This window comes from Electrophorus electricus, chromosome 11 (genome assembly GCF_041902795.1).
Source record: "Electrophorus electricus isolate QZ-2024a chromosome 11, ASM4190279v1, whole genome shotgun sequence".
Taxonomy (NCBI): Eukaryota; Metazoa; Chordata; class Actinopteri; order Gymnotiformes; family Gymnotidae; genus Electrophorus; species Electrophorus electricus.
The window spans coordinates 22,367,501-22,393,099 of NC_137507.1; the positions used below are offsets into that span (position 1 = coordinate 22,367,501).

The 25,599-nt window shown below is 42.6% G+C and overlaps 3 protein-coding genes across 15 annotated transcripts in view; 2 read left to right on the plus strand and 1 right to left on the minus strand.

The window, feature by feature from the left end:
* Nucleotides 1-3,876, plus strand: part of selenoj (selenoprotein J) — a 4,398-nt gene extending 522 nt beyond the window's left edge. Inside the window, exons 2-9 of the mRNA XM_027032005.3 lie at nucleotides 1-100; nucleotides 440-538; nucleotides 703-795; nucleotides 890-1,046; nucleotides 1,363-1,478; nucleotides 1,809-1,886; nucleotides 2,782-2,921; nucleotides 3,207-3,876. The exon at nucleotides 1-100 is cut by the window's left edge and continues 77 nt beyond it. Coding sequence (XP_026887806.2) covers nucleotides 1-100; nucleotides 440-538; nucleotides 703-795; nucleotides 890-1,046; nucleotides 1,363-1,478; nucleotides 1,809-1,886; nucleotides 2,782-2,921; nucleotides 3,207-3,308 — 885 coding nt within the window. The 3' untranslated portion in view covers nucleotides 3,309-3,876. The remainder of the gene's footprint in view (nucleotides 101-439; nucleotides 539-702; nucleotides 796-889; nucleotides 1,047-1,362; nucleotides 1,479-1,808; nucleotides 1,887-2,781; nucleotides 2,922-3,206) is intronic.
* Nucleotides 3,877-4,658: 782 nt separating this feature from the next.
* On the plus strand, nucleotides 4,659-12,372 carry sh3glb1b (SH3-domain GRB2-like endophilin B1b). Of its 4 annotated transcripts, XM_027031667.3 has the most exons (11): nucleotides 4,659-5,092; nucleotides 5,433-5,574; nucleotides 6,248-6,376; nucleotides 6,675-6,808; nucleotides 7,500-7,592; nucleotides 8,773-8,859; nucleotides 10,101-10,124; nucleotides 10,606-10,695; nucleotides 11,095-11,195; nucleotides 11,442-11,676; nucleotides 11,965-12,372. In XM_027031667.3, exons 1-11 carry the CDS (start codon nucleotides 5,030-5,032, stop codon nucleotides 12,070-12,072), a joined length of 1,206 nt encoding a protein of 401 aa, XP_026887468.1. In that variant the 5' UTR covers nucleotides 4,659-5,029; the 3' UTR covers nucleotides 12,073-12,372. The 4 variants fall into 4 exon arrangements, with proteins under 4 accessions (XP_026887468.1, XP_026887478.1, XP_026887484.1 ...); XM_027031677.3 differs by lacking the exon at nucleotides 10,101-10,124 and having other exon boundaries at nucleotides 4,660-5,092; XM_027031683.3 differs by lacking the exon at nucleotides 8,773-8,859 and having other exon boundaries at nucleotides 4,661-5,092.
* Nucleotides 12,373-12,869: 497 nt separating this feature from the next.
* Nucleotides 12,870-25,599, minus strand: part of arhgef4 (Rho guanine nucleotide exchange factor (GEF) 4) — a 59,858-nt gene continuing 47,128 nt past the window's right edge. For 7 of the 10 annotated variants that reach the window (XM_027031621.3, XM_027031604.3, XM_027031595.3 and 4 more), the window contains 11 exons: nucleotides 21,462-21,610; nucleotides 17,211-17,387; nucleotides 16,826-17,020; nucleotides 16,341-16,520; nucleotides 15,995-16,227; nucleotides 15,677-15,806; nucleotides 15,435-15,566; nucleotides 15,051-15,294; nucleotides 14,826-14,903; nucleotides 14,341-14,576; nucleotides 13,874-13,905 (listed from right to left, as the gene is read on the minus strand). In XM_027031621.3, the coding sequence (XP_026887422.3) occupies nucleotides 14,347-14,576; nucleotides 14,826-14,903; nucleotides 15,051-15,294; nucleotides 15,435-15,566; nucleotides 15,677-15,806; nucleotides 15,995-16,227; nucleotides 16,341-16,520; nucleotides 16,826-17,020; nucleotides 17,211-17,387; nucleotides 21,462-21,610 (1,748 nt within the window). In that variant the 3' untranslated portion in view covers nucleotides 13,874-13,905; nucleotides 14,341-14,346. Of the gene's footprint in view, nucleotides 13,906-14,340; nucleotides 14,577-14,825; nucleotides 14,904-15,050; nucleotides 15,295-15,434; nucleotides 15,567-15,676; nucleotides 15,807-15,994; nucleotides 16,228-16,340; nucleotides 16,521-16,825; nucleotides 17,021-17,210; nucleotides 17,388-19,288; nucleotides 20,440-21,461; nucleotides 21,611-25,599 lie in introns of those variants that run through there. The other 3 variants (XM_027031610.3, XM_027031645.3, XM_027031629.3) reach the window with 2 other exon arrangements.

Genomic DNA, 25,599 nt, shown 5'->3' on the forward strand with positions numbered 1-25,599 from the left:
CCCGAGTCTGCCAACCCGTTCTACAAAAGGGAAACAGGCAGCCAAAGCTGCTATGGCGATCAAGCCTTTGTGCTGCTGGAGTCCTTGTCGGAGTATGGAGGTATTGTTGCAGGACTGCTCTTGGGTTATTAACCTTTAGATCATGTTCGTCTGCGTGCCACCATTATGAACTACCGACCATGTGACTTTCTCAAGCAGTTCCGCGTGCTTAGAAACCCAGCTCTGTCCGCATGATTAGGTAGAATATTGCTATTGATGCGGGCAAGTCCCTACTATCCTTCCCTATGATGGCTTATAACAGATCTAATCCTAGAGATTCCAGGGTAAAATGGTGGCTTCAAACTAGAATTAATTCTTGACAAAGATCTGTATCTTATGCGGCCACTCCTGTACCTGGTTTTACTGCCAGTCTTTAATAATGAACTGTACCTTCTGGAAGGCTTGAATGTGGAAGATTTGAAGCTCCGCACATATAAGTTCTTCGGGCCAGGAACAGAGTATGACACGCCTGTCAATGATCCGCACCGAAAGAGACAAGGTGGGGAAAACCTACTGGGATATTAAAGCTTTCTGTGCTTACAGTTTACTGACCATGACGTAAAAAGGGAGATGTTTGTTTATTGTCTTGGGGGGGGTGTATGTTAAATACAATAATGTATTGTTTGATACATTGAATTGTCAATGATACTCTAATGGCCCAAGGTCCCAGGCCTCAGCTGCCCATAAAAGGCCCCTGGAGACAAGCAAGCCTAAAAACTTTTTTGAAAAATGTGGACTTGGGCAAGTCAGAAACAGGTACCCAACTGCCAAAGATACTACCTCACCACTTCCAGTGTTCTGTACAAAAACAGCAGTATGACTCTAAACTGTTTACTGGATCCTCTTGCAGGATGTAGCACGGACAATCAGATGGATGGTGTGGCCAAGCTTGCACCCATCGTGGTGTGTTATGCAGGAAAGCCCGAGATGCTGGAGAAGGTGGAGGATGCTGTGAGGGTCACCCAAAACAATGATGCGTGTGTGGCGGTGACTCTTGCTGCCGCAAGGTAACCTTTTCCAGTCAGCTAAATGCAAAAGTCTAGGTTTAATTGGGTTAATAGCAGATCAGCACAGCACGTATTCTTTAAGTGATAGCTTAAAGATGCAGGAACACTGAGTAATTGTTTTTGTGTTTATATATTTTTTCACACGTGCATGACACATGTGAATCTCACTTGACTGAATGACGCCTGTCATTGGTGTCTCAGTCTCACGGCAGCTGTTTCAAGTGGTTGTTTGTTCAAGTCCTGTATGTCAATGAACAAATATTTAAAATCAGACAATCTGTGAAGGGGTTTTCTAACTTAAGGCTCACCCTGAAAGGTTCCTGGAGCATTTCATTCTGAATGGGCCTGATCCTAATGCACTGGACACAGTGCTGGAGCAGCTTAGTGACCCAAACAGAAAGAATCCACAGGAGCTGGACAAGGCTGTAGCAGGTAGGCCTCATTAATATATGACTTGTGAAGAATGACATGACGTATACCAAAGCCATGGGAAGGCTGGGCCTTCCTTGTTTCCTTTCCTAGTTAAATTATTGACAAGTACACTGGCCCACTCTCGCGTAAAGTCTCTTGGTGTTTACTATTTAAGTATTTACTTTTCACTATTCTTTAGTCACACACGTGATATTGCTTAGTACTGATTGCAGTCATTGCTTTATTTGCTTCATACTGTGTGTGACATTGCACAAAATATGACATTTTGCTGGAAAATAATGTATACAGCATATCTATTTTGCATTAACTTTAAACCTTTTTCATATATAGGATATATTCATCAAGTGAGGGACAATTTGAACATGTCCCCAAAGCAGCTACTTCCTGTGGTGTTTTCAAATACCTGAGGTAGATAAAAATCTTGATCCTGACCCCTCTATTACAATGCGGTGATGTACTGATTCACCTGTCCAGACAAAAAGAATTAAGCAAAGATGATTTTAATAGAACATCCCTGTTGACAGTGCTCTAATGCAAAACACTGTGTCAGCTAAAGATGATTTAATAACATGAAGCTTTCAGGTCATGGCCTACACTGGGAACATGTCCCTGCCACTTTCTGCATCAACTGATTTTGATCCCATCACTTTTTGAAAGTGTACTTCAAATATTTAACATGATATAATAGTTTATATAACATTTTAATATATCTTATGTTAGTCAGTAAAACAAAAGAATTATGTTCCTAATTACAGAATTAGGAAATGTTTGCTTATCTTTTATGTTGCACGATCCTGAGATAATAAACGTGAAACAAATTATTTTTTAATCAAAATAAATAGAAAACAATTGAACTACAAATATATTTTAAACCAGGGTGCTGTTACTTGACAAAAGTGCCAATAAAATCTTTTGTGAACCTCATCATTTCAGTCCCAGCACTGATTTATTTTCAGTGATTTCTTAAATGGAACATGAATTTGAGGGGCAGCTGAATTGAATGCAACACCTGGTCTGCATTATTGTCCCCAGCATGTTTCAAAGCAAAGTAACACCCATGCTTCTGATGCACTACAGAGCACTGTAGAAAGCTCTTAATCTGGATTTAATCTGGAAACCTGGCCATGTAAAATTTTTACCCATAAAACCATTACTATTTAAAGCAGGAACAGATATACAGACTATATAGCATTTTTTTCAACTCTCTAACTTCTTGCAATATTGTACAGATTAAGGGGTGTGCTTGTCCATTTATAACTGTATACAGCCTGCATCCAATGTAATTCTTGTCTCATCCTTGCAGGTCTGCCTGGTGCATTCCAAGCAGCAGTGCATGGTGTCCTGACGGCCATGGATTTCGAGCAGGCCGTGCGGGACACCATGCGCTGCGGGGGATGCACCTGCAGCCGGGGCTCCTTCATTGGGGCATGTATCGGGGCCCAGGTATTCTGACTATTTTTCTTCCTCCACATTACTTTGACCCTATCCCACTAGTGTGAAAAGCTCATGATGCGTTTATACATTAGTGTTCATTACTGAACAGTAAAAATGATTGACAGTAATAAGTTTGCTATGCGCTGCTTTATGCCAATGTGTATCCATATAATTTGTTGTTTGGTTCTTTTTAATGGAATTGAGAGGGCAGGGCCAGTTTTCAATGTTATGTTGTTTGTTTGCCTATTTACTAATGGTGAGTCAATTTTCTTGTATCCTGAATCCTGTTTCAAGGTTGGTCTTCAAGGGATCCCAGATTCATGGAAGAGCAGGACTTTCAGGTACACCACTGTTTTGGAGTTGGCCAAGAAGATTGTTGGTCCAGATGAAGCATAGACTTATTTTTCTTTTTCTTTCTTCCTTTCTTAATTTTTATTTTTTCAGTGCCTAATTCTTTTCCACGGCTCCTGTGATTGATGAGACAATTCATGAAAGCTTAAACCAAAATAAATGGTTTAAACTTGATTTATTTGATCTGTTACATTACAGCATGCCATGTTATATTTTACTAATTCTTTTATTCTTTGTTCTTTTCTGAAAATGTTTGATTGGTAAGATGGAGGGGTCCTGGGCTTGTGTAAGTCAGTAATTGTGGACAGGTAATAATTGTTGCTTAATAATTACAAGTTAATAATTGCAGGTTAATGATTATCTGAGAAAATGCAATGGCTTCTGTTTTATTTTAGTAGTATATGTACCTCTTCACATTGGTGGCAAACTTTGCAGCCAATATTTCTTGTGTGTACCTGTCTCTATAGTGAGGTTCTTCATCAGAGGTGGTTTTTCATCAGATACCGTCGTCAGGTAGTCTTCCATGGTGTTCTGTCTTTTTAGGGTCAGACAACATTGTATTTTATGTGATTTTTGTTTGTTTTTTGCAATAAATTACATATTTTTCCCCTTAGTTGTGTTGTAATTTGGTTCATTTCAATCAGGTTTGTTATTTTCCTCCTTCCTGAGACTGAGGTGTTCTGTTGTGTGGATCTGAGACACAGTGGCCTAGGACAAGATCAATTGATCATTGTTTTCTTTGCTCTTGGTATTAGTGAGGGTCGTTTTTTTTTAAATTTATTTATTTTTTATGTTTCCAGAATTTGATTGCCCTTTTCCGTATCATAATTAAAAGATATTGGCCTAATTCTGTCATACGCTCTCTCTTAACCTGTGCTAAAGAGATTTGTGCCATCTGGTGGACATGTGCGAAATAGAGCCGTAAACACCTATTTGCATGAATATTGCAAAGGTTTGGCATTTATTCATATAAATAATGTTAATATATATATATATATATATATATATATATATATATATATATATATATATATATATATATATATATATATATATATAAAGCATTTTAAAATATATTCTAACGAATGACAATATACGTATACGAATAAATGTATCGACAAGAAATCCATTTGTTTTTGTATAAACAACCATTTAAATGCAATTACTCATTTTCCAATTATAAATTATTTTCCTGCATAATGTAGGATTAAAAATACCTTATAACCTATTTTACAAAACAAACTTTAATCTGCCTACCTCAGCCTATGTTTACGTCCAGCCACACTGTTGAATGATTCATACGCCTTCGACCCTGCCCAATGATAGAGGGGTGTGTGTGGCACGACCTCTGCCCAATGATAGAGGGGTGTGTGTGGCACGACCTCTGCCCAATGATAGAGGGGTGGGTGTGGCAAGACAGTTTACCCTTTGGATTACTAGTTTAGTTGGAGAGGAGTGTGCAGGTTTAGCAATAGCAATAGCAATGACTGATAGCTAGCTGGTCTCGGAATTAATGCTTTGGCATGGATTGGGACAAACCGTATAATACTGTAGGCTGCTAATTCAGTTTTACTGGGAGTAGCCAGCTAATGAATCTAGCTAACACGTACCTGGCCAGTTAAGCAGAAGGCTAAAGTAGATAGCTAAGATAACTGGGATTTCGTAAGTGGCTAAGCAATTTTTAATAAGTGGGCACGACTAAGATAGCGTTAGGTTAGCTAGCTTCCAAGCTAATAGTTAGCCGCTGTCATCAAGTTTGTGGAAATATGGATTTCAACGTTAGAAGATTGGCAGCAGACGCTGGCACCTTCCTCAGTCGTGCAGTACAGGTATGTGTTGACGGAGCTCCTGTAAACCTTTTTTTGCTTATATTTTGCAGTGTGTTCTGACTCTAGTTGTTAGCTGAATAATTGTCTCACTTGGACGACTACACAGTGCTGTATGTGTTGTAGCTATGCTAGCTAGGTTGGCTTTGAAATGGAAGCATAACTAATATTAGTTGTTATATTAACAATATTGGCTAAACCATTAGACACTGAAGAAGTGATCGCTGTTCACGTTCTTTAAATATTTAGCTAGACGTTTAGATTCTTGTCAACAATCTGATACGACAGCTAGATAAACTGCCCTGCCCTTCACCAGCTAGTGTCGCATATGTGTGCTGTCTAGTTCACAGAGGAAAAGCTCCGGCAGACGGAGAAAACCGAGCTGGATGCTCACCTGGAGAACCTGCTCATGAAGGCAGAAGCTACCAAACACTGGACAGAGAAAGTCATGAGACAGACAGAAGTCTTGCTGCAGCCCAACCCAAGTAAGGGCGTCCACAGTCCAACATTGTGCTGAACAAACGCTAAATATGGTATTTGAGTGACCACAAAGATTTGCTGTATGATGCTTTTTTGTGTCAGTCGCACAGTGGGGGAGCTTCAGCAGGTGGGTTTTATTGCTTAGTAAGCCATATCACAGGAGCATTAAAGCGAAGCTGGTCGCAGTAGGGACTGTTAAGTCCCCCATCTGTTCCAGACAGAGGTGGCAATTTCGGAAGTTTTTTTTTTTTTTTTTTCTGTTTTATCACTTCAGTATTTGTCACTGAAAAGATAGAAACATATCAGTGCAGAGTTTAAGAGCTTTCTCTTTCTACATTCATTTACATTATTTATCATAGATAGTGGAGTGAAGCAATTTTTTAGAAGCTTGTATTGCTCTGGGTCATAGCAAGGGTAGATTTCCTTAGCTTTAGACTTCAAATAGTAGGTCGGTCTCTTCATAGATTAATTTCATTTTTGGACAAAATGTGGACAGAAGATTTACAGTGCATTACTTTTTCAAATCTGAATTTCAGGTGTAATGACAACTTTATGTTAACTGTATGTGAGCTCTGCAGGCTGTCTAGGTCCCTGTGTTCTGTAGTGGCTTATTTTTAAAAGGCTGCGTGAGGTCTCATGTGACTGGCCAACCTAATTGAGTTTGTCTGCATTGGGCAGATGTCAGGATGGAGGAGTTTCTTTATGAGAAGCTGGACAGAAAGGTCCCGACACGAGCAAACAACCATGAGCTGCTCGGGGAGTGTCTGATTGACGCAGGTCATGAGGTTGGGCCTGGAACAGCATACGGTAAATTTAATCCTGGCAGAGTGATCGGTTAGAAAAAACAGGGCAGTCATTCACAGACTCACTTTTAAATTTCTACCAGTGAAAGTGTGAATTGCGTTAATATTTTCATTGCTTAAATAAGTTAATTTTATATAAGAATCAGAAGTTTGTTCAGCTGAACATGCTTGTTGTCTCACACAATTATTATTTTTTGGCTCAGAGTATTGAATTGACTGCATGACAATTGGTAGTCGCCAGACGTTTCTGTGCAGTGACAGTATGCCTCTTTGTGACTCTCTTGTTCCCTGCGGCCTCTCAGGCAGCGCGCTCATTAAATGCGGAGAAACAGAAAAACAGCTCGGCGGCGCTGAGAAGGAGTTCATCCAGGCCTCTGCCATCAACTTCCTCACCCCCTTCAGGAGCTTCATTGACGGAGATTACAAAACCATCTCGGTAAGGCGCGGCCCACCTGGCCCATGTCCTGGCCGGGTTGTCAGCCTCGGTTTGGCAGGTACTACACAGTCTAGTATGTACGGTCGTGTGTGCAAGCAATAGAAAACCATCTGAGGGCAGTTTTGTTTTTATTATGTACCATAAAAGCGTAAAGGGACAGTACACTGAGCCAGCTAAAGAAAACAAACCCTTCAAAGACTGCAGTAAATGCTGAAAAGAATCCCGTTTGCTGAAAGGAAGTGTATGAATCGAAACGTCAAAACAGGCTACAGTTTAGGGGAGCGCAATATTGGGGAAATGATTCTAAGCATATTTATAGAACATGATTATGATGTTTTGGGGGAACAGTCAATGGGAATTAGAAATTGGCTCTGGTTTGACTGACATTATTTTGATTATAGGATTTTCTGGTTGATCAAATCAGGAACTTGATTTATCAAAACATCCATAGATCACTCAACTGGAATGTCAGATCACATTTTTTAAAAAGTGCGTGTGAGTGTATGAGTATGTGTAGGATTGTGCTGAGATCAGTATTTACATTATACACAAGCTATTAACAAACTATATATAAACACAAGAGGGCCTGTGTATGCATGTCTCTGTTATTGTTGATGTTATGCTTTCTATTGTCAGAGGCACTGTGGCCACAAGCTCTTTGTTCATGTCACATCTGGTGTTATTTACACAGAAAGAGCGTAAGCTGCTACAGAACAAGCGTCTGGATCTGGATGCAGCTAAAACCAGGCTAAAGAAGGCACGAGCTGCAGAAGCTCGGTCTGCTGTGAGTACTTTCTTACCTCCACCTAACACACACACATACATACCCCTACCTCCATCTCAGACAAACACACGCTCACCTAACTTCACCTAACACACACACTTTTACTTACCTACCCCGACCTCACGCATGCTCATACTCACCTAACTCTACCTAACACTCACTCACTCAATAACCTAACTCCACCGCACTCACTCACTCACCTAACGCCACCTAACAACACTCATTCACTCGCCTATCTCCAATTAAGGTGCAGAGACTGACTTCTCTCCATCTAACACACACGCTCACATACCCTCCTTTAACTAAAGCAAATACAACAAACACACATCACTTAACATCTACCTAAAGTGATCAGATTATGCCAAAGTCTACTAATAACGTTGAATATGCATCACATGTTCTATCTTGCATACAGCATCACAAATTAAATGAGCACTCTTGTTAAAGGAACGCAAGCTTGTAAAGGTGTGAATTTTGGAACAAGTTACTGATTCTTTTTGAGGGATTAAAAACTTCCATCGTTAGAAAACCCATCCTTAATTAACTGGTTAGGCTTGCACAGCCTGGAGGCAGAAGGCCAATGCTGGTGTACACACCCCTCAAAGGCAGTGCTGCCATTTTACTGGCTTCACTGCTTGACAGCTTCTTTTTAAAGTACTACCTCACACCCACTTGTGCAATTTGAAGATGTGCTTGCGCACCTGAACAAAAACCCCAGTACATTCTGGCACTTCCTTATAGTGCTTGTAGTCAGTGTGACTCTTGTACAAAATGCATCCTGTTGTCATGCACCAGGCTGAGCTTGCTTTTTGCTGCTGGGGACCAAGCGCAGCCCAGATGGGTATGGGCGGTGACGGACACCGGATGGCTTCTTCTGCGGTGGCTCACGTTTAGCGGGAACAATGGTGTTGGGCATTGGGTGGTGATGGGTTGGGGGTGTTGGTCTGCTCTTCTCCCAGCCACACTTGAAATTGGCTTCCTCTTAGTGGCTCCCTGCACACAGCGTGAGGTTTTCCAGGGGTAGGCTTTGTGTCGTAACCAAGCACAACACTCTTCACCCACTCCAGCCCTTCTCTCTGCACTCATCTGACGTGAGCATGTGCGCTGCTCTTAACCTGTGTTTTTCTCTCTCTCTCTCTCTCTCTCTCTTTCCCGCATGCCCCTGCACCCTAACGGTCAGGATCTTAACAGCAGCACCCCGCTGCCAGAGGAGTACGTGACTCCCTTTTCTTACACGCTGAGCTTCTTGCATGTCAGATGGCTGAAGGTTTGTCTATCCTGCCTGTGAAGCAGCTGCCTTCTCTTGCCCCATGAGAGCGAATCACATGTGGAGAAACACATCTTGGCAATTTTGTATACTACCAGAATTTACCAGCTGTTGTGTCTTTTGTTCTTTTGCACAAACAGAAAATATCCCATTGTTGCTATGCCACACCCTGTTGTTCTTGAGTTCAGTTGCTTGTTTATCTTTCATGAGCTCACAAGGGCAAAAAGAGAAAGCAGCTTTTTGTGTTCTGTTGTGCATGTTATGTATGTATACCTACTGTCTCAAAAAAAAAACTAGTGCTTAGGGGTCATTCTAGGTCCAGGGGAAGTTTCAACATGCACAGTGGCAGATCTTACAGCCAATACATGAAACTGTTGCATAAGAGAGTATGTGTGTATAAGAAAATTGTTAGTAGATGGTGCTTTTCATTTCAGTAATTTAGTAGGTTTTTAAATTACTGAAATGATGAGTACTAATAAAGTACAAATGTTAGCAACTCTAAGCAGAGGTTAGCATATGTGGACAAGTCGAGTTTTCAGTTCACATTTACAGATGCTGCCCTCTGCAGGATAAAACCTGAATTTTAGGTTTTGGGGAATCGCATACTCTTATTTTGTTTTAGGGTTCTTTTTCCAGCAATAGAGGCTGAAATAAGGCTAGTTGAGTTTGGAAATGCAATTAAAGGAGTTAAAGGAACATTTGACAATGACTGACCAAATGGCTGATGCAATGTCCAGAGTGAGAAATAAGACAGGTCATCTTTAACCATCTGAGGTACAATGGAATTCTTACTGAAATTCAAGCACACACAAATGTCCAAACAGCATCTTTAAAATTACACACTGCTTTGTGATGTTGAGCCTCCCCTGTGTGATTGTTGAATGATCCCTACACTCCTCCTCATGCACAGATAACAGCTCTTAACCTGAGCACAAAGATCAGCTTTTAATCCTTTACCTGTGCTCTGAGCACAGAGAACATCTCTTAAACTTTACCTGTCCTTGGAGTACAAAGATTAGCTCTTAACCTTTACCTGTGCTCTGAGCCAGCTCTTCTCCACGCAGCTTACATCAGGGTTTGTGTGAACCGTTAGCTCTAAGAAAACTGCAGCCTTTGGTGTGAAGTGTGGATGATTCACTTCCATGTAACTAGCCTGTGAAGCTGTATGCGTTGCATGTTGTCCCTGTGCTGTTAAAATCATAGCCTAATGCCTTTCTCCCCCATTCTTGAATGCTGGCCAGCTGTGGGCTCAGGAAGTCCAGCAGGTAACTGTGAGCTGCATGTCCACACAGCAATCCTGACCGCGTCCTCACCCTCTTCTCAGTACTAGTGTTGTAGAGGTTCTCTTGGGAGTCGTTCCAGGAGTGGGGAAGTGTGTTAAAAATCTATGGGAAGTAACCCTGTCCTTAAATGTGTTTCCCGATGTAAAAACACACAGAATAAATCAGTTTAGTGATGTCACAAAGAGAAGCAGGGGATTTTTTTTTATTTGTATTTTATTTATTTTTTTTACATTTTATTAATGAACAAAGCAAATGTGCATTTCTGCACTATGTACCTAGGCTTTGGTAGACATTGGTTATGGACAGTTAACCTGGCTATAGGAACATTTTAAGCAAGTCCATTTTCTGCTCCCTTTTCTTGCTCCTTCACCTGCCGAAAAATGGTGAAACCTTAGTATATGCGCAGTCATAGACTGCATGTGTGTTTTTCTTCTGTGTTTACATGTGTGTGTCTGTCTCTCAGGCAGAGTCAGAGCTGAGGATCTCACAGAGTGAGTTTGACCGGCAGGCCGAGATCACCAGGTTGCTACTAGAGGGCATCAGTAGCACTCATGTATGTACTCCATCTACCAAGCAGCACTTTCAAGTGAATTGCCAAACACCACATACACTCAGACTAACAAGCTGTGCAGACATATGTGCTCAAATTACCAAGCAACACTAAAACCAACGAACCGCATTGAAATACGCACTCAAACTACCAATCAACATTCGCATACACTCAAACCACTGAGCCACACTGGTATATGCACTCAAATTACCAGGCAACACTCACATAAACTCAAACCACAGAGCCACGCCGACGTGTACTCAAATTACCAATCAGCTCTCACTTAAACTCAAACCACAAAGCCACATTGACACTCGGAGCACTGAACTGACATATGGACACAGCCCATTAAGCAGCACTCATATGTCCTACTCACCAGCAAGCATCTCGTCCTTTTGGCAGGCACATCACTTGCGGTGTCTCAACGACTTTGTGGATGCTCAAGCCACCTACTACGCACAGTGCTACCAGTACATGGTGAACCTTCAGAAACAACTTGGGAGGTGGGTCTTTCCACACTCCTTAGAGGAATGTTCTGAATATGGGAACGGTTTGTTGCTGTACTACAAATACTCTGATGCTATAAAATCATCTGTCCTGTCCTCATACTCATGAGTATGAATGTGTAGTTTATTCATTCATTCTTCACCTTAATTTTAATCAGACGGGTTGTCTGTTGATTAGCTGGTTCGCTTTCTCAGTACCAGCCTGAAGGTCGGGTTGATGATTGCTTTCTTCTTTTGCTGCAGTTTCCCTTCCACATTCGTCTCCAACAACAACCAGGTTTCGGCGGGCCTCAGCGCTGGTGGCTCGGTGCCTACCCCAGTGGCCGCAGGCACTCTGAGAGCGGGAGCGGGCATGGGATGTGCCCAGGTCTCGCCAGCCCTCAGTGAGCTGCGGGCCTCCTGTGGTCCACGGCGTGCCCGCGTGCTCTACGACTATGACGCGGCCGGCAGCAGCGAGCTGTCCCTGCTCGCTGACGAGGTGAGAGCTCCGCCCAACTCCACCCAGCTGATAAGAGGATTGCAGCGGCTCGTAAATGTATAAGTGTACAATAAATGGCCTAAAGGGGCTCTGTGTGTGTTTTAAATTAGGTAATTAACTGAATATGGGCACGCAAAGGGATCTAAGGCTGTTTGTGGGTGTAGCTGAGTCTGTGTCTTTAGTTCAAGTTTGTCATTATACAAACACACACATTTGTACAGTATAAAGTAAGTTCTGCTGGTCTGAAGCCCAGTGCTGATCCTGTGCTATGACGTGGTCTCTTGCCAGGTAATCACAGTGAGCAGTATGCCTGGCATGGACTCCGATTGGTTGATCGGGGAGAGGCGCCATCAGAAAGGCAAAGTGCCCATCACCTACCTGGAGCTTCTCAACTAGGAGCCCAGTGGTACAGCATTACACTCCAAATGATTTCAAATTTGAAAGCAATTCCTGTTTGCCATCTTGGTGTGTCATTTTATGTAGTACAAAGCAATCCTCTACAACATTTACAGAAATGTGTGCCTAATTTGCCATTTATGAGGCCTATAAGTGGTCTTATAGTTAAAAAAAAAAAGGGAAAAAAAGCCATTTTTCTTTTCATTCATGTGCCAACTAGATTTTCTTTTTGTACTCTATACTATTGAACTAACTCAGATTGACATGTGTTTTCACCCTTTAATAAATATATCAACAGATTTTGTTGCTCTAGGTCTGACCTTTTTCTTTTTATTATACTGCAGTGTTTTTCGGGTCTAATGAGACATGAGAATGCTTAAGGCAACATTATTTGAATGTAGACGAGACCCAGTATTTAGTCTGTTTCACTGTAAAAATTTGTGTAGTTGTTGTGCAAAAAAACAACCATTTTTGTTTCAGTTTTTAGTTGCCTGTTTAAAATGAAATATATAGGATAATCCAGTTTAATTTTTCTATAATATTAAATACATCACGAAATTCACAGCAATCCCCAAAATGACTGGAGGGTGAATATTGTGTACATTAGAATATAGCCACAGACATGTAATAGCAAACCACCAATATGCTCGTCATGCTATCAGCAACCACAAGATGGCAGCATTTTGCCTGTGTGACAGACTGTCTATGGTAAAACAGCATTAAATGTGCCACTTAAAATGTGCTTTGTGGTCAGACATCCCATCAGAATAGAACACACAGAGTGAAACAAGTCTGACACAACCGTCAAACATACTTTTATTTGTATCTTTTTTTTTTTTTTTTTTTTTTTTACAATTAGCTATCATAGTGGCTGAGTACTCTTGGTATTGATGTTCGGGTTGAAAATATCCAATAATGTTGTTTCACAGCAATTCATGCAACCCCCCCCCCCCCTCACAATGTCTGGGTTACGTACTGAGTGGCACTTCAGAAGAGAAGTTCATTATGGAGCAGTTAGTATGCAGGAAGACCAAATGAGTAGAAATATGGGAGACACTCATTTGAAACCACAGTGACTGAACAGTGTGTTGCTAAATTAGGAGCTTTCATGAAGAAATAGTTGGGACAGATTGATAACTGCATACACAAAACAACATGATAATCAGCAGATTCACAAAAAACAACAACAAAAAAAATACAGTAAAAACTAATTCTGTTCATTAGGGACTGCTTACCCAAGACAATGTTATGCAGAACCATTGTTGAAACTTTAAAACAGGTCACACGTATCAAATTACATACAAAAGCTAGTTGTTGGGCACTGTGGATAGCTGGAAACTTGAAAATAAATAAAACAATGTGTAAAGAAGTCCATATTCCACATGGGGAGGTGGAACCAAAGCGTGCCCACGCAATGATCTGTAGCAGTAGTCGCATTAGTGCCGTTAAGTGCGGTTACAGCGGGAGCGTCAAAGCTGGAGGAGCCATTGTCCCGGTGCTACCCACGAAGCATGGACCGCCCCCCTCATTTTCAGTCCGGGAGCCATGTCGTGATTGTAACCAACCCATAAAGTGCTTTCTTGATTGAAAAGAAAAGAATGGGAAAAAAAAACTTTGTATTAAAACAGAAGAAATAAAAACATGAATTCAGGCACAAGCTCGAGTCTGGGGTCTGTCATTTTTTGAAGGGCGTCAAGCGTCCGATGTTGTGCCAGAAATTGGAGGTCTTGCGTTTGGGTTCAGCCAGCATGATAACCTGCTGCTGGGGCAGCGATGTGGGCAGCGCTGGGTGCTTCTGACGCAGCAGCAAGTCATAGTAGGGCCTGGTCACAGCTTCAGAGCAGAACAGAGGTGTAGAGGAGGTCATCAGTAAAGATCACACACGTTTACCTTCTCTTGTAAATTTACACTTAAAACCTCACCAGAAGACATGCACCCAATATAGAATTTATGATGCTTTAATGCTATCAGTTCCACAGGGAATACAGTTAAGATTTCTGTTAAAGGGGTTACCACAGCAAGCCTTCAGTCTATGAGTTAAAATCACTTAAATTTGGATTAGAGGAGCTCAGAGGAATTACTGTTCATCAATTGAAGAAAATATTATTTATACTCAGGTGCAGCTCAAGGGTTCTAAATAGAGCTTTATAGTTGTGGTGGATGGACGGAAAGCAAGAGAATAAATACAAACTGGCAAATGGAATGCATAAGTAATGGTTAAATAAAGCTTGGTGCATATATGAACACCATGACACTCAGGGGAGTTACCCTAGTCTACTGGAGGTCTCTACTCTGAGAAGACATCCAGGAAATGGCCCTGCGCAGGACCCCAGGGGCCACCCTAGCCCCCCATCCCACCCTGCGTTGGGGAACATCTGGGAGGAGAGGCGAGGCTAGGGTGGCCCTGGGAACCACGCCCACTGGGGATTCTGGGATATGCAGGCACTTGGAGCTTTTTGCACGCAGAAGTGGAGGAGCTCTGAGAGCGAACAGGTGCTGTTCCGCTGAGGCATGCCAAGGAGGTGAGATGGTGACAGGGAGACAGGCAGATAAATCAGACAGCCCCGAGAGTAGGTACAACGTATGGTTCTATACACTGTAGAATAATACATCTTCAAAGACATAAAAGGAACTCATTTGATAATATTCCTTTCCTATTTTCTCATGCCTGGGAAACATTTTTTTCCAATAAATGCATGTTATTTTCAAACAAAAAACCTACTGGCAGTGAGAAATTTCTCTGAATAAATCACCTTTGGGTTTCCCAGCTGGATGGCTTTTGGATGCATTCTGCATGGCCTGCTTCTTTTGCAGTTCTGTGATGGAAAACCCTGTGAGGGGGAAAACATTTCTTGTCATCTGAAGTACCATGATTGAGAAAGTAGTGAAAGAGTAAATAAAGAAAATAAAACAGTCCATATAACTCAAATGAGTCATTTAGAGACAGTGGTTGCTGTAAGAACAGTAAATGCTTTCACCTGTCTCAAAGTCATGCTGGACCTGCTCCCTCTCGTCCGCAAAGGCGCGTAGCCAGCGCTGTTTTAGCTCGGGCTTTTTAGCACACAGCAGATGGACCTCGTCCCCAGCCAGCGACACCAACTTTAGCGCGTTCTTCACGGTCACGTTCAAGTCCTTGTCTTTGCCGTCCTCCACATCCACCACCTCCATCTGATCCATGTCCATCCGGCCCTTGTAATATAGGATGTCCCGCCGCAGCAGATCCTGAACATCAGACGTGGTCAAAAGTGACAACAAATGGGAATAAAAAAGCTTTGTTGGAAAACTAAGCAATGATTTGAATGCCTCCTGGAATGTTTAATCACCCATGAAGACAAGTAAGCTGCACTTGCCCTGATACTGACCTTCTTGCAGAAGACCAGCTGATGATCGAAAAGGAAGAACATGCGTTGTTGGTTTTTAGCCTGAGGCTGAGAGATCTTGGTCAGGTCTCCTGAGAAGATCAGATCTGAGCTTCTACTCAGGATGTCGTCACCCTGGAGAGTAGCAAAACATACATGATGTTTGCTGAAGCTGAGGGGACTACAGTTATGGCTGTAATGGCTGAGGGACTACAGTAATAGCTGTCATAGGGCAGGGACTGTACCTCCCAGTCTTCTATGGCGCTCTGCCACTGGGCAATCTTGTCAATGTTTTCCAGGCGGCGCTTTCTCTCATTGATCAGCCTGGCCACATTTTTCATGGCATTTAATGCAGCCTCCACATCCTTATAATCTCTGAACATTAAGAAGAAATGAATTACTCATTATATTCCTGTCACCATATACTGATCTGCACATGTCCTGATTCTTGTAAATTAACAGATTTATAGAATGGACGTTCTAAGATAGAAATCATGTACAAAATTTGATAATGTGCATAAAGGTGTATGAAGTGTCATAAGGATTTATACAGTATATAGTACCTATGCTGAGGGTTTGTGTATTTCAGAAGCTCAGCCAGCTGCAGAGGATATTTGCAGATCTTCTGAACAGGTGTGAGAAGAAAGCCATCCAGAGAGATGTCAATCATCTTTTGGAGCAAGCGACAGGCCTCAAAGAAGAACACGTATTTCTTGATCTTCATTAATTTTGACAACTGCACACAGGCGTTGGGGTGGTTGTTGCAATATTCTGAGTAGATCTGAAACTCTGTTTGCTGGTAAGTAAAGAGACAAGGACTTACTTGGGTAACACAAGAGGACAAAATGTAATGAGAATGAGGAAAAAGTCCCTCACACAAAGAAAAAGTGGCCTTTTCCCTTAGCTTACGTTCTCTAAGAAGCAGGACCCGATCTCGCTGAGGTGAGGTTGCTCTTTGTTGAATTTTTTCTCCAAGGCTTTCAGAAACTTCTTTTGGAAGCGATAGAGTTCATCGATGTTGCCGAAGATCATCCGCAGCTGTTCCTCATTGAACATGTCTGTCCTTTTGCGGCATTGTTTGATATATCCCTAATAGTTATCACAAAAGGACAAACAGAAAGTCAAATGTGTTGGATATGTCTGTAAAAAAGATTTAGGAAAGTTTCATTGGTTACTTGTTCTTTTTTATATATCAACATAAGAAAATATAAGCAATTCAACATAGTTCTACAACAGACATGGTCAATATTGTGAATGTTGAAAATCATGTATTGCAAATTACATAATTCTCTGTATGCAATGAACAAACCATGCAAAGGGTGATTTGTAATGTAGTCTATTCACTGCAGTTGTATGTATCACTACTGGACATGTGATGTGAAAGATGCACTGACTTCACAGATGTCCTTCAGGTGTTTGATGTAATCCCTCTCTGTGCTCATGATCTCATTGATGACATTGGCCCTCATCTGTTCCTTGCAGGGTAGGCCAGGGCCCAGCGAGCGACCCACACTGGCCCCACTACCCTCTGGTACCCCGTCCAGGTGGGCTAGATAATCATCCATGGGTTCATCTTGGTTCACACGCAGCTACCAACAGAGAAATTCACATGCAATAGAAATTCTAATCATTAATACCATTTACCATTGGACTTCTTTGTTCAATTATGCTTTTAAATTACTGCTTTTAAAAAACGTTTGATAAAAAATGTACATATTTATTTACATATTTACATAAGTGTGCGCTGGGTATACAGAACTCTCTCCTTCCATCTCTTACCCGGACAAAGCTGGCGGGGAACCAGCCCTCGCTGTCTAGTACCCGGCCCCACCACCACTCCTTGTTGGTGGCATCCACTACTTCGATGACATCACCGGCCTTGAAGCCCAGCTCCTGGTCGTCCATGGTGACGTGGTCCCATAGAGCCTCAGCACACACGCTGCCATCACTGATCAGCTGCACAAACCCATTGGAAAGGCAAGAGCAAGGGGTTAATAAGGCAGTACAGTATGTATTTTGATGCAATATTGTCCTTCGCAAAAGGGTCACAAAAGGTAAATGTAAATTGGTTCCACCATAGTCTATAATGATTATGGTGCTTGTTCAAACAAGAGGTTAACTTTACAAGTCTCAGAAATAGCTTTTTATATTATAGTCCCTCACCAAAATGACTACAAATTATATTGAAACTTCAATGTCTGGTTTAATTAGTTTTTTGATTACTTTAGATTAGCTATTTTAATTAGTTTTATTCCTCACATCATTCTTTTAGATTTGGCATAGGTTTTATTCTTTATTCTATTGTGTTTTAATTTCCACATGTTATATTTAATCTTGCTTGTTTAGTTTTACTCCTAATTATTTGCTTTAGGTTGTTGAAGGTTCTATTTCCTTATTTATTTCTATTATTATTGCAATTGGAAAATTCGTTTTGCAAGCCTTCCACCAACAATGACTATACAGACATAAGAACACACAGTGTGTTTCAACACACACTGCCAGTGGAAAGACACTGCGTCAGCCTGCGCAAAAACCCTCTGAATGCTTGCTCATTTTGGTGCCTGTTGCCTAGCGACACACCCACATACATTCCCATGTGCTGCTGCTTCAGTTGGGCCTACTACCTCATGCAGCACTCAATTGCAGTAGCCTTCTATATCTAAAAAAAAAAAAAACATTGAAAAGGAGAGGAACAACATTGTTCAGGCTTGTTAAGCATTATTTAATGCCTGTTTGTTATGGAAATTGTGTCCAAGGTTCAGAATCCTTTCCTCCTTGTTTGGAAATTAAACTGCCAAAAGGGTCTGTTTTCAGCCTGGCTAGAGCCAGTAAAATTCAGGAATTTGGGAAGTAAGCATTTTGATATTAGGAGACACAAAAGCACAGACATGTAATTTCTCATGACAGCAGTAACAGACAATCAAGTTTGATTTGACCTTTATCTTAGCCCCTCCCTCCTTCTAGCATAGCCCCTCCCTGGTCTGAGCAGAGCACCTCCCTCCTCCTTGCATAGCCCCTCCCTACTCTAAGCAAAACCCCTCCCTTTTCCTAGCATAGCTCCACCTTGCTCTGAGATGGCTGCAGGCAGCACTATCCCACTGACCAACGGAACATACTCCCATCCGCAAGTCAGAACGTTCATGCCATGTCCACTGACACTAACAGCAGGGAGAGAATGTCATATGCATATGTCAATGCAGACTACAAAAGAACATGCAGACACACACTAGAAACAAAATCAAACAAACATAAGCATTGATCAAAATCAAATTATTGTTGGCAATAAATAGGAAATATAATTTGTCCATCATTTATGCAGAGGTACAGGCACATGCATTCATTCTCTCTCTCTCTCTCTCTCTCTCTCTCTCTCTCTCTCTCTCTCTCTCTCTCTCAAATAAATCCCCAAAATGGCCACTGACAGCAGCAGACAACAGACTGAGTCCAGTGTATACTATAGTCCAGCAAGCTGCTAAATAATTAATAGAGCACTACCTCTGCATAGTAAACATGCCTCAGTGGAATGTACACATTCATGCACACACGCATGCATACACACACTCTTTTATTGACTATGCTCATAGGGATTCCACTGACATTATAGCTAATTAGTGATACACCTACACCTAACCCTAACCTTATCCTCACTAACCAAAGTAAATTATTTGCCTCTTTTAATTTTTCAAATAAAAGTACCAATTTTTATTTCAAAAACATTTGCAGTCATGGGGACCACAAGGTGGTCCCCACAAGGTCAAAAATATCAGATGTTCCTATCCTTGTGGGGACACTTGATCCCCACGGAGCTATATAAACACTTTCACACACACATCCATTTTGACATTCATTCCAATTACCTGCACTGTGCTGCCTGCATTCTGCACCCCCATCCAGAGTAAGAGACCAACTTTTTCGCGTCCTCTTCCTCCACTCTCCCCTCACCACCTCCCCGAGCGTGTCCACGTGCACACCCCCCGTCTGTGCCTTACTGGAAGGCCAGCAGGAACATCAGCACCACATTGATGATGACGAGCAGCATCATGATAAAGAACACCACCACCTTCTGGGCTTCCGGGCTCAGGTTGCAGCGCAGGAGCACATCGGCGAGGCCCTGGCGGCCGGCCACCGCTCGCTGGCCCCCCCGTGCCATGCCGCCCGAGCCCCCTCCTCTTGGCCCCCCGCACGCCCGTGCCCTCGCGCACGCACACACGCTCGCTCCCACCGTGGACCGGGAGACAAGGTGAGGGGTGCGTGTGCGTGGACGCAATGGGCTACGCGCACGCCGACGTGTGAGAGGGGAGAGGGAGAGACGAGAGAGAGACGTTCCGCGTCTGCGCTTGGATGTTCACTTCCACTTCCTCCCGTGCCTCCTGCCTCACGTGCCTGCCTCACCCCTTTCTCCTCCCGCTCCTCTTCCTCTCACGCACTGCTCTTTGCCTCACCGAAGTCACGGATGGCTATGCCTTTGGGTCTCCATCAAAGCTTGTCCTCTCGCTTCAGCACTCCACGTTCTCTCTCCTCTTCTGTGGTTCTTTCCTGTACTCTCTCTCTCCCTTGCTCTCGTCCCAGTCACTGCACAACTGCTTACGAGCTCTGTTCTCTAAATTCTCCTCATCAGGTTATCATGGCAGTCCCTCCTTTCTCTCTCAAATGAAACCCATTTTCAAATGAAAACAGAGAGGCCAAAAATGGAGGCTGCTTCTGTGCTTAGCAGCAAATCCATCCATCCAGCTCCCGAATCGCCTTTTTTTTTTTCTCCTGCTCCTGTCCCTCCCCCTCCCACCTCTTTCAGCCAATGGGATGCCTGGGTTGTAATGTGTATCCTAGATACCAAAGTAGAGGAGGCCAGCCTTGACAGCAGAAGGGAGGGCTGGGAGGGAATGCAGTATTTTACCTCTGTTTTCTCTTGCTACTGGCTGCATCAGCTGTCCATCTCCCTGCTGCCCCACCTGAATTATGAACAAGTTCTATCAGGTCTCCTCAAGGTGGTGCTAGAGTAAAGGCAGTGCAGCTTCCTGTATTAAGTTAAGGCTGTACAAGGGATTGAATTTCCTTACAACATCTGAAGGCAGAGAGGAAGGAATAAAGCAGTTACTCACACTCCTCTCCACATACCCATTTACACAAATCTAATGTGACTAGAGAGGGCTTCTGATTTCTTCAACCTGCTGTTCTCTCTCCATTTTTTTTCTAAACTGTCTTACCCACACCCATCTCTCCTTTATCTCTCTTGCTCTCTCACAGCTCTCTCCAAATCCCCTCTGCCTACACACACACTGACAGTAGGACATGTCCATTCAAGGCAGCAGCTGTGCCCACCTCCCACACACCAACACGCACGCACATACACACGCACACACACGCTCACAAAACTATCCACAAGTTCAGCAGTGACATCTGGCCTGCCCAGCTGATCCCTGTTTGCAGGGCAGGCACGTGGAGCAGCACAGCCAAATACAGCACCACCGCCCCTTTATACCCTCCTCATGCCAAGCTCAGCAAACCCAGAGTTCCCAGAGGCTTTGCCTTGATTGGATTGTGTGCTGCTTCCCACTGAAACAATGCACTGGCAGTGCAGGTCTCTGCCAAAATGCTAGCAGCACTGGTAATAAATCAAGTGAAGTGTGAATTGGCCGATAGTGAGCTTAGATTGGAGGATGTTATTGGGGTGTTTAAATAAAAAGGATGTGGGGTTGTTTTGTTGGTATTTTTTATAATCAAGCTCTAAGGATGTTGTTGAGTGGATGGGGTTTATATAAAATGTTCCACAAGGTGTCGCCCTCAACAGTGATCACACTGAATAGAGAGGATATGACTGGCAAGGCAGGGCTGCTCTTCTCACCTGGCCTGCAGCCAGGTGTCTCTGACACAAACCACACCAGCAGACATGAAAAGAACACAGAACACATCATATCACCGAGGATGGGTGCATTTTACCATTCGAATGCTTTGGGTTAACCAAGGCCCCTCTCATCATAAATGGATCCAAACATACACACGCACTTGGAGCAGGACGAGTTTCCGTGTTACCTCGTTGATGGCCAGCTGCTCGCCACCACCTCCCCCTGGGTGACCAAAGCGGTTGGTAGAGCTGCGGAACTCGTTGTACAGGTCGTCCTCGCTGCCCACCTCGTCCCCAAGGCTGGACTTGTCCTGTGGTCCATCAGTGATGACCAACGCTGGGGCAGAGAAAGGCGCAGCAGTTAGTCAGCTGGAACACTTCATCGATAACACAGGCAAGATAATAGTCACAGGAAATGGTCTAAAAGAAGCCCTAATAGCCCTGAGAGTACAGGGACTGGTAACAGTCATACACGGCACCCACAGCCTGACCGCAGTAGGTATTACATTCTCTACCACAAAAGTGTATCTCGTCTGTGTCTTTAAAAGCTACATGACCAGTATGGTCAGTACACTGGACCAGTCAGGTCCAGCAGTTTACCTACAGTTGAATCTACAGAAATAAAGCTTTCTTTGATTCAACATTTGAAAAATATTTTAAAATGGTAAAAAATTTAAAGGTAAATTACTAGCAACAGTGTCAATAATACACAGAGGACCATGCTAAGTGAGTCACTGTTAAGTATTACTTATGATGATGTGTTAGATGAAGACTTGTTACCATTTGAAGGAGTGGTTAAAACAATACTAAGCAATCTTAAATTTGGTTTATGAGGTTCATATGAGGAATTAACATATGAGTTATGTAAGTGAAAAAAATGTAATAATGAACAAACTGTATTAGCTAAGTTTATGTTGGCAATATTCTTTGATCAATGTAACAAATAAACAGTCCAGTACTGCAGAAAGACTGGAGACTGCTGTGGGTTTATTAAACTGAAGAGTCACACCAGCAGGAAGAATGCACTAACAAGACTAACAGACTGACCGAGTATGCAAAGACAAGAGTGACAAAGTCTGAAGACCACTGGCTCATTTCACCTGAATCACACACCTGCTGCTTTAGACCAAGGGAGATTCCACAGTCTGGCGGACATCACACACACACGCACGCACGCTCGCACACATGCATGCACACACTGCAAGCCTCAGAAATCCAGGCCGAGCCAACCCCAACAGTGGTGTCTGGAGCCTCAGGCGGGCTGGGGTTGTTATGTGGAGCAGGGCTTGTTGTGTCTGTCAGCTCCGCTGGTCTGCCCTAATAACCTCTGCAGGGCTGCATCTGAGCGTCACAGGGATGATGGTGTATCAGGGCTGTCTGTCCTCGATTCCCTGTCCCTGCAGGCATAGTCTGGTGCTTTGCTTTGGCCTGTTTTTCTTTTGTTTTCCATCTCAGGTGTGAGACCTGGCACTTTCAGATCTGAGTGAGATCTTTGCACATGACAAATAACAAATCTCAAATCACACGCAGTTCAATAGAGGACTGCACTATGCTGATATATGAGATCATGCGTGCGCACACATCGCCTGTAAGCGTGCCTGCACTGTATGGAATTTACCACAGGGTCACACACACACACACACACACAAAACAAAAAACAAAACAAAACAAAAAAAAAAATATTGGCCACCCAGGCTTAGGTTCCATGGTCATTAATACTAGCTAGCGAATCAGGCTGAGGCTTTGTGTGTGAGCCGCCCCTGCTTCCACCATGAACCCATGTCCTCGGATAAAGCTGCTTGACTGCCCAAATTCCACAGGTAGGGAGGGCCGCAGCCCCTCACGGCTGCTCAGCCTGATCCACATGCTCTTTATGGATCCAAGAACACAGGCCTAAAATATTACTACCTTCCGCAGCACAGCAGAATGCACATTAACAAGGAGATCTGACACCACAAAACTCCACAGACAGATTCCATCAGTGCGCTGTGACGTGTTCTCTTTTAATTCAACATTGCCTGAAGTGCTGAGGTAAAGCTGTAATTTAAGAAACTGGACCATGGATTTATTGAAAACAGAGACCAAAGAACAAACGAAAACTGATAAGTTTATCATGCAGATTACACCCCATGACATCCACATCCTCCACCTGTGTTTACTTCCAATGTCAGAAAATAGTTTTTGTTTCATCCGTCCTTCTCTTTGAATTCTGAAATCACCCATTCACGTCCCTCATTTTTATCCAGTCTACATCTTCCTCAATGCCCTCAAAGCCTTTCAGCACTGTTAAATAAAACCTGTCTTATGATTACAGTTAAACAGAAATAAAGAGATGTAAACAATTTCCAAATTCTGCTATTTCTAAATAAATAAAGCAATGACTGAGTTTGGATTCCTGTTCCAAGGTAAGTAATTTGTGTCATACCACAGTGGTAAGAAACCAGAAAAGACCCTGGTGCTGTAAAAGCAGTGTGATCTGAGTTTAATTGTGACCAGGACGGAGAGATGTTCACAACCCTGGGGTTTTCTTACCAGGCTAAGATTAATGTGAGGTGGAAAGCCAAGAACATTAAAACACTTTTAGTGTGTGAGAAACATCACCTCATGTTACCTCAGTACATATAAACATGTCATGGTTTACAAATGTACACACACACACATACACTTATCGCTGGAGTTTGTTGAATTCTTCAGTTGAACTATATTAAATACCCACATTAACATACTGATTGGATCAATGTAGGGTGGCCTGGTGCCAGGCAGGAAAGCCATGCCCTATAAGTCCTCAAATAGTTACTGCAGGTTCAAACAGGAAGTGTGTTCATCACACTCAGGTATCCAGAACCTCACCTAACACATGGGTCCATTCCAGCATTCTTAGGATCTGATTGCTATCTGAATAACCATGACTTCGAGGTACAGTTATGTGCAAAACAATAGCAGTCTAACATCACTAATGTATTTAATTACTGATTTTGGCAGTAAAGATAATACAACATGGGAAAAAAATTCATGACTAGGTGTAGATGAGTAATGGTCAACCAACAGAATCAACAGTTGTGACATGCATGCTGCTAATTGGGTGAAATTGACTCATTTAATGAAAGGGGCGTGTTCAAATTAATAGTGGAGTTCAATTGTGGAGTTCAATTAGTGAGGTCATTCATTCTGTGAAGAAACAGGTGTCAATTATGGCCCTTATTTAAAGAAGGAGGGCAGCAAATGTTGTACCTGCTGGTTTTAGCCCTTGCTCAGTGAGTAAAATGGGTTGTTCCAGACATTGTACCGAAGGAAAAAGAACTTTGATCAAGAAGTTGATTGGAGAGGGGAAAACATATAAAGAAGCAAATAATTGGCTGCTCAGCTAAAATGAACTCAAATGCTTTAAAATGGCAAACAAAACCCAAAACACGTGGTAGGAAAAGAAATACTACCATCTGTGTAGATCATAGAATAACAAGAATGGCAAAGAAGCATCCAATGATCAGCTCCAGGGAAATCAAAGAAGATCTTCAGTTACCTGTGAGTACTGCAACAATCAGAAGACGCCTACGTGAAGCCAAACTATTTGCAAGAAACGCTCGTAAAGTACCATTGCTGAAAAAACGTCGTGTTGAAAAGGATACAGTTTGCCAAAGAACACATTGACTGGCCTAAAGAGAAGTGGCACAACATTCTATGGACAGATGAGAGCAAGATTGTTCTTAATAGGTCTAAAGGCCACAGACAGTTTGTGAGACGACCCATAAACACTGAATTCAAGCCACAGTACACTGTGAAGACTGTAAAACTTGGTGGTGCAAGCATAATGGTTTGGGGATGTTTCTAATACTTTGGAGTCAGACCCATTTATCGCATACCAGGCACCATGGACCAGTTTGAATATATCAAAATACTGGAAGAGGTCATGTTGCCTTATATCTGAAGTAGAAATGCCCTTGAAATGGGTGTTTCAGCAGGACAACTAGCCCAAACACACCAGCAAGTAGGCAACATCCTGGTTCCAGATCAAGAAGATTGATGTTATGAAGTGGCCAGCACAATCCCCAGACCTCAATCTGACTAATAATTTGTGGGGTGACATCAAAAATGCTGTTTTTGATGCAAAACCCAAGAATGCAGAAGAACTGTGGAATGTAGTCTAGTCAGCTTGGGCTGGAATATCTGTTTGCAGGTGTCAGATGCTGGTTGACTCCATGCCACACAGATGTAAAGCAGTTATCAGAAATAAAGGTTATACAATTAAATATTAGTTCATTGATCAAAAGAAAAGGTAAATATGTAAACAACTTTCAGTTTATACCGTAAATATTCGAGTTTGTAAAT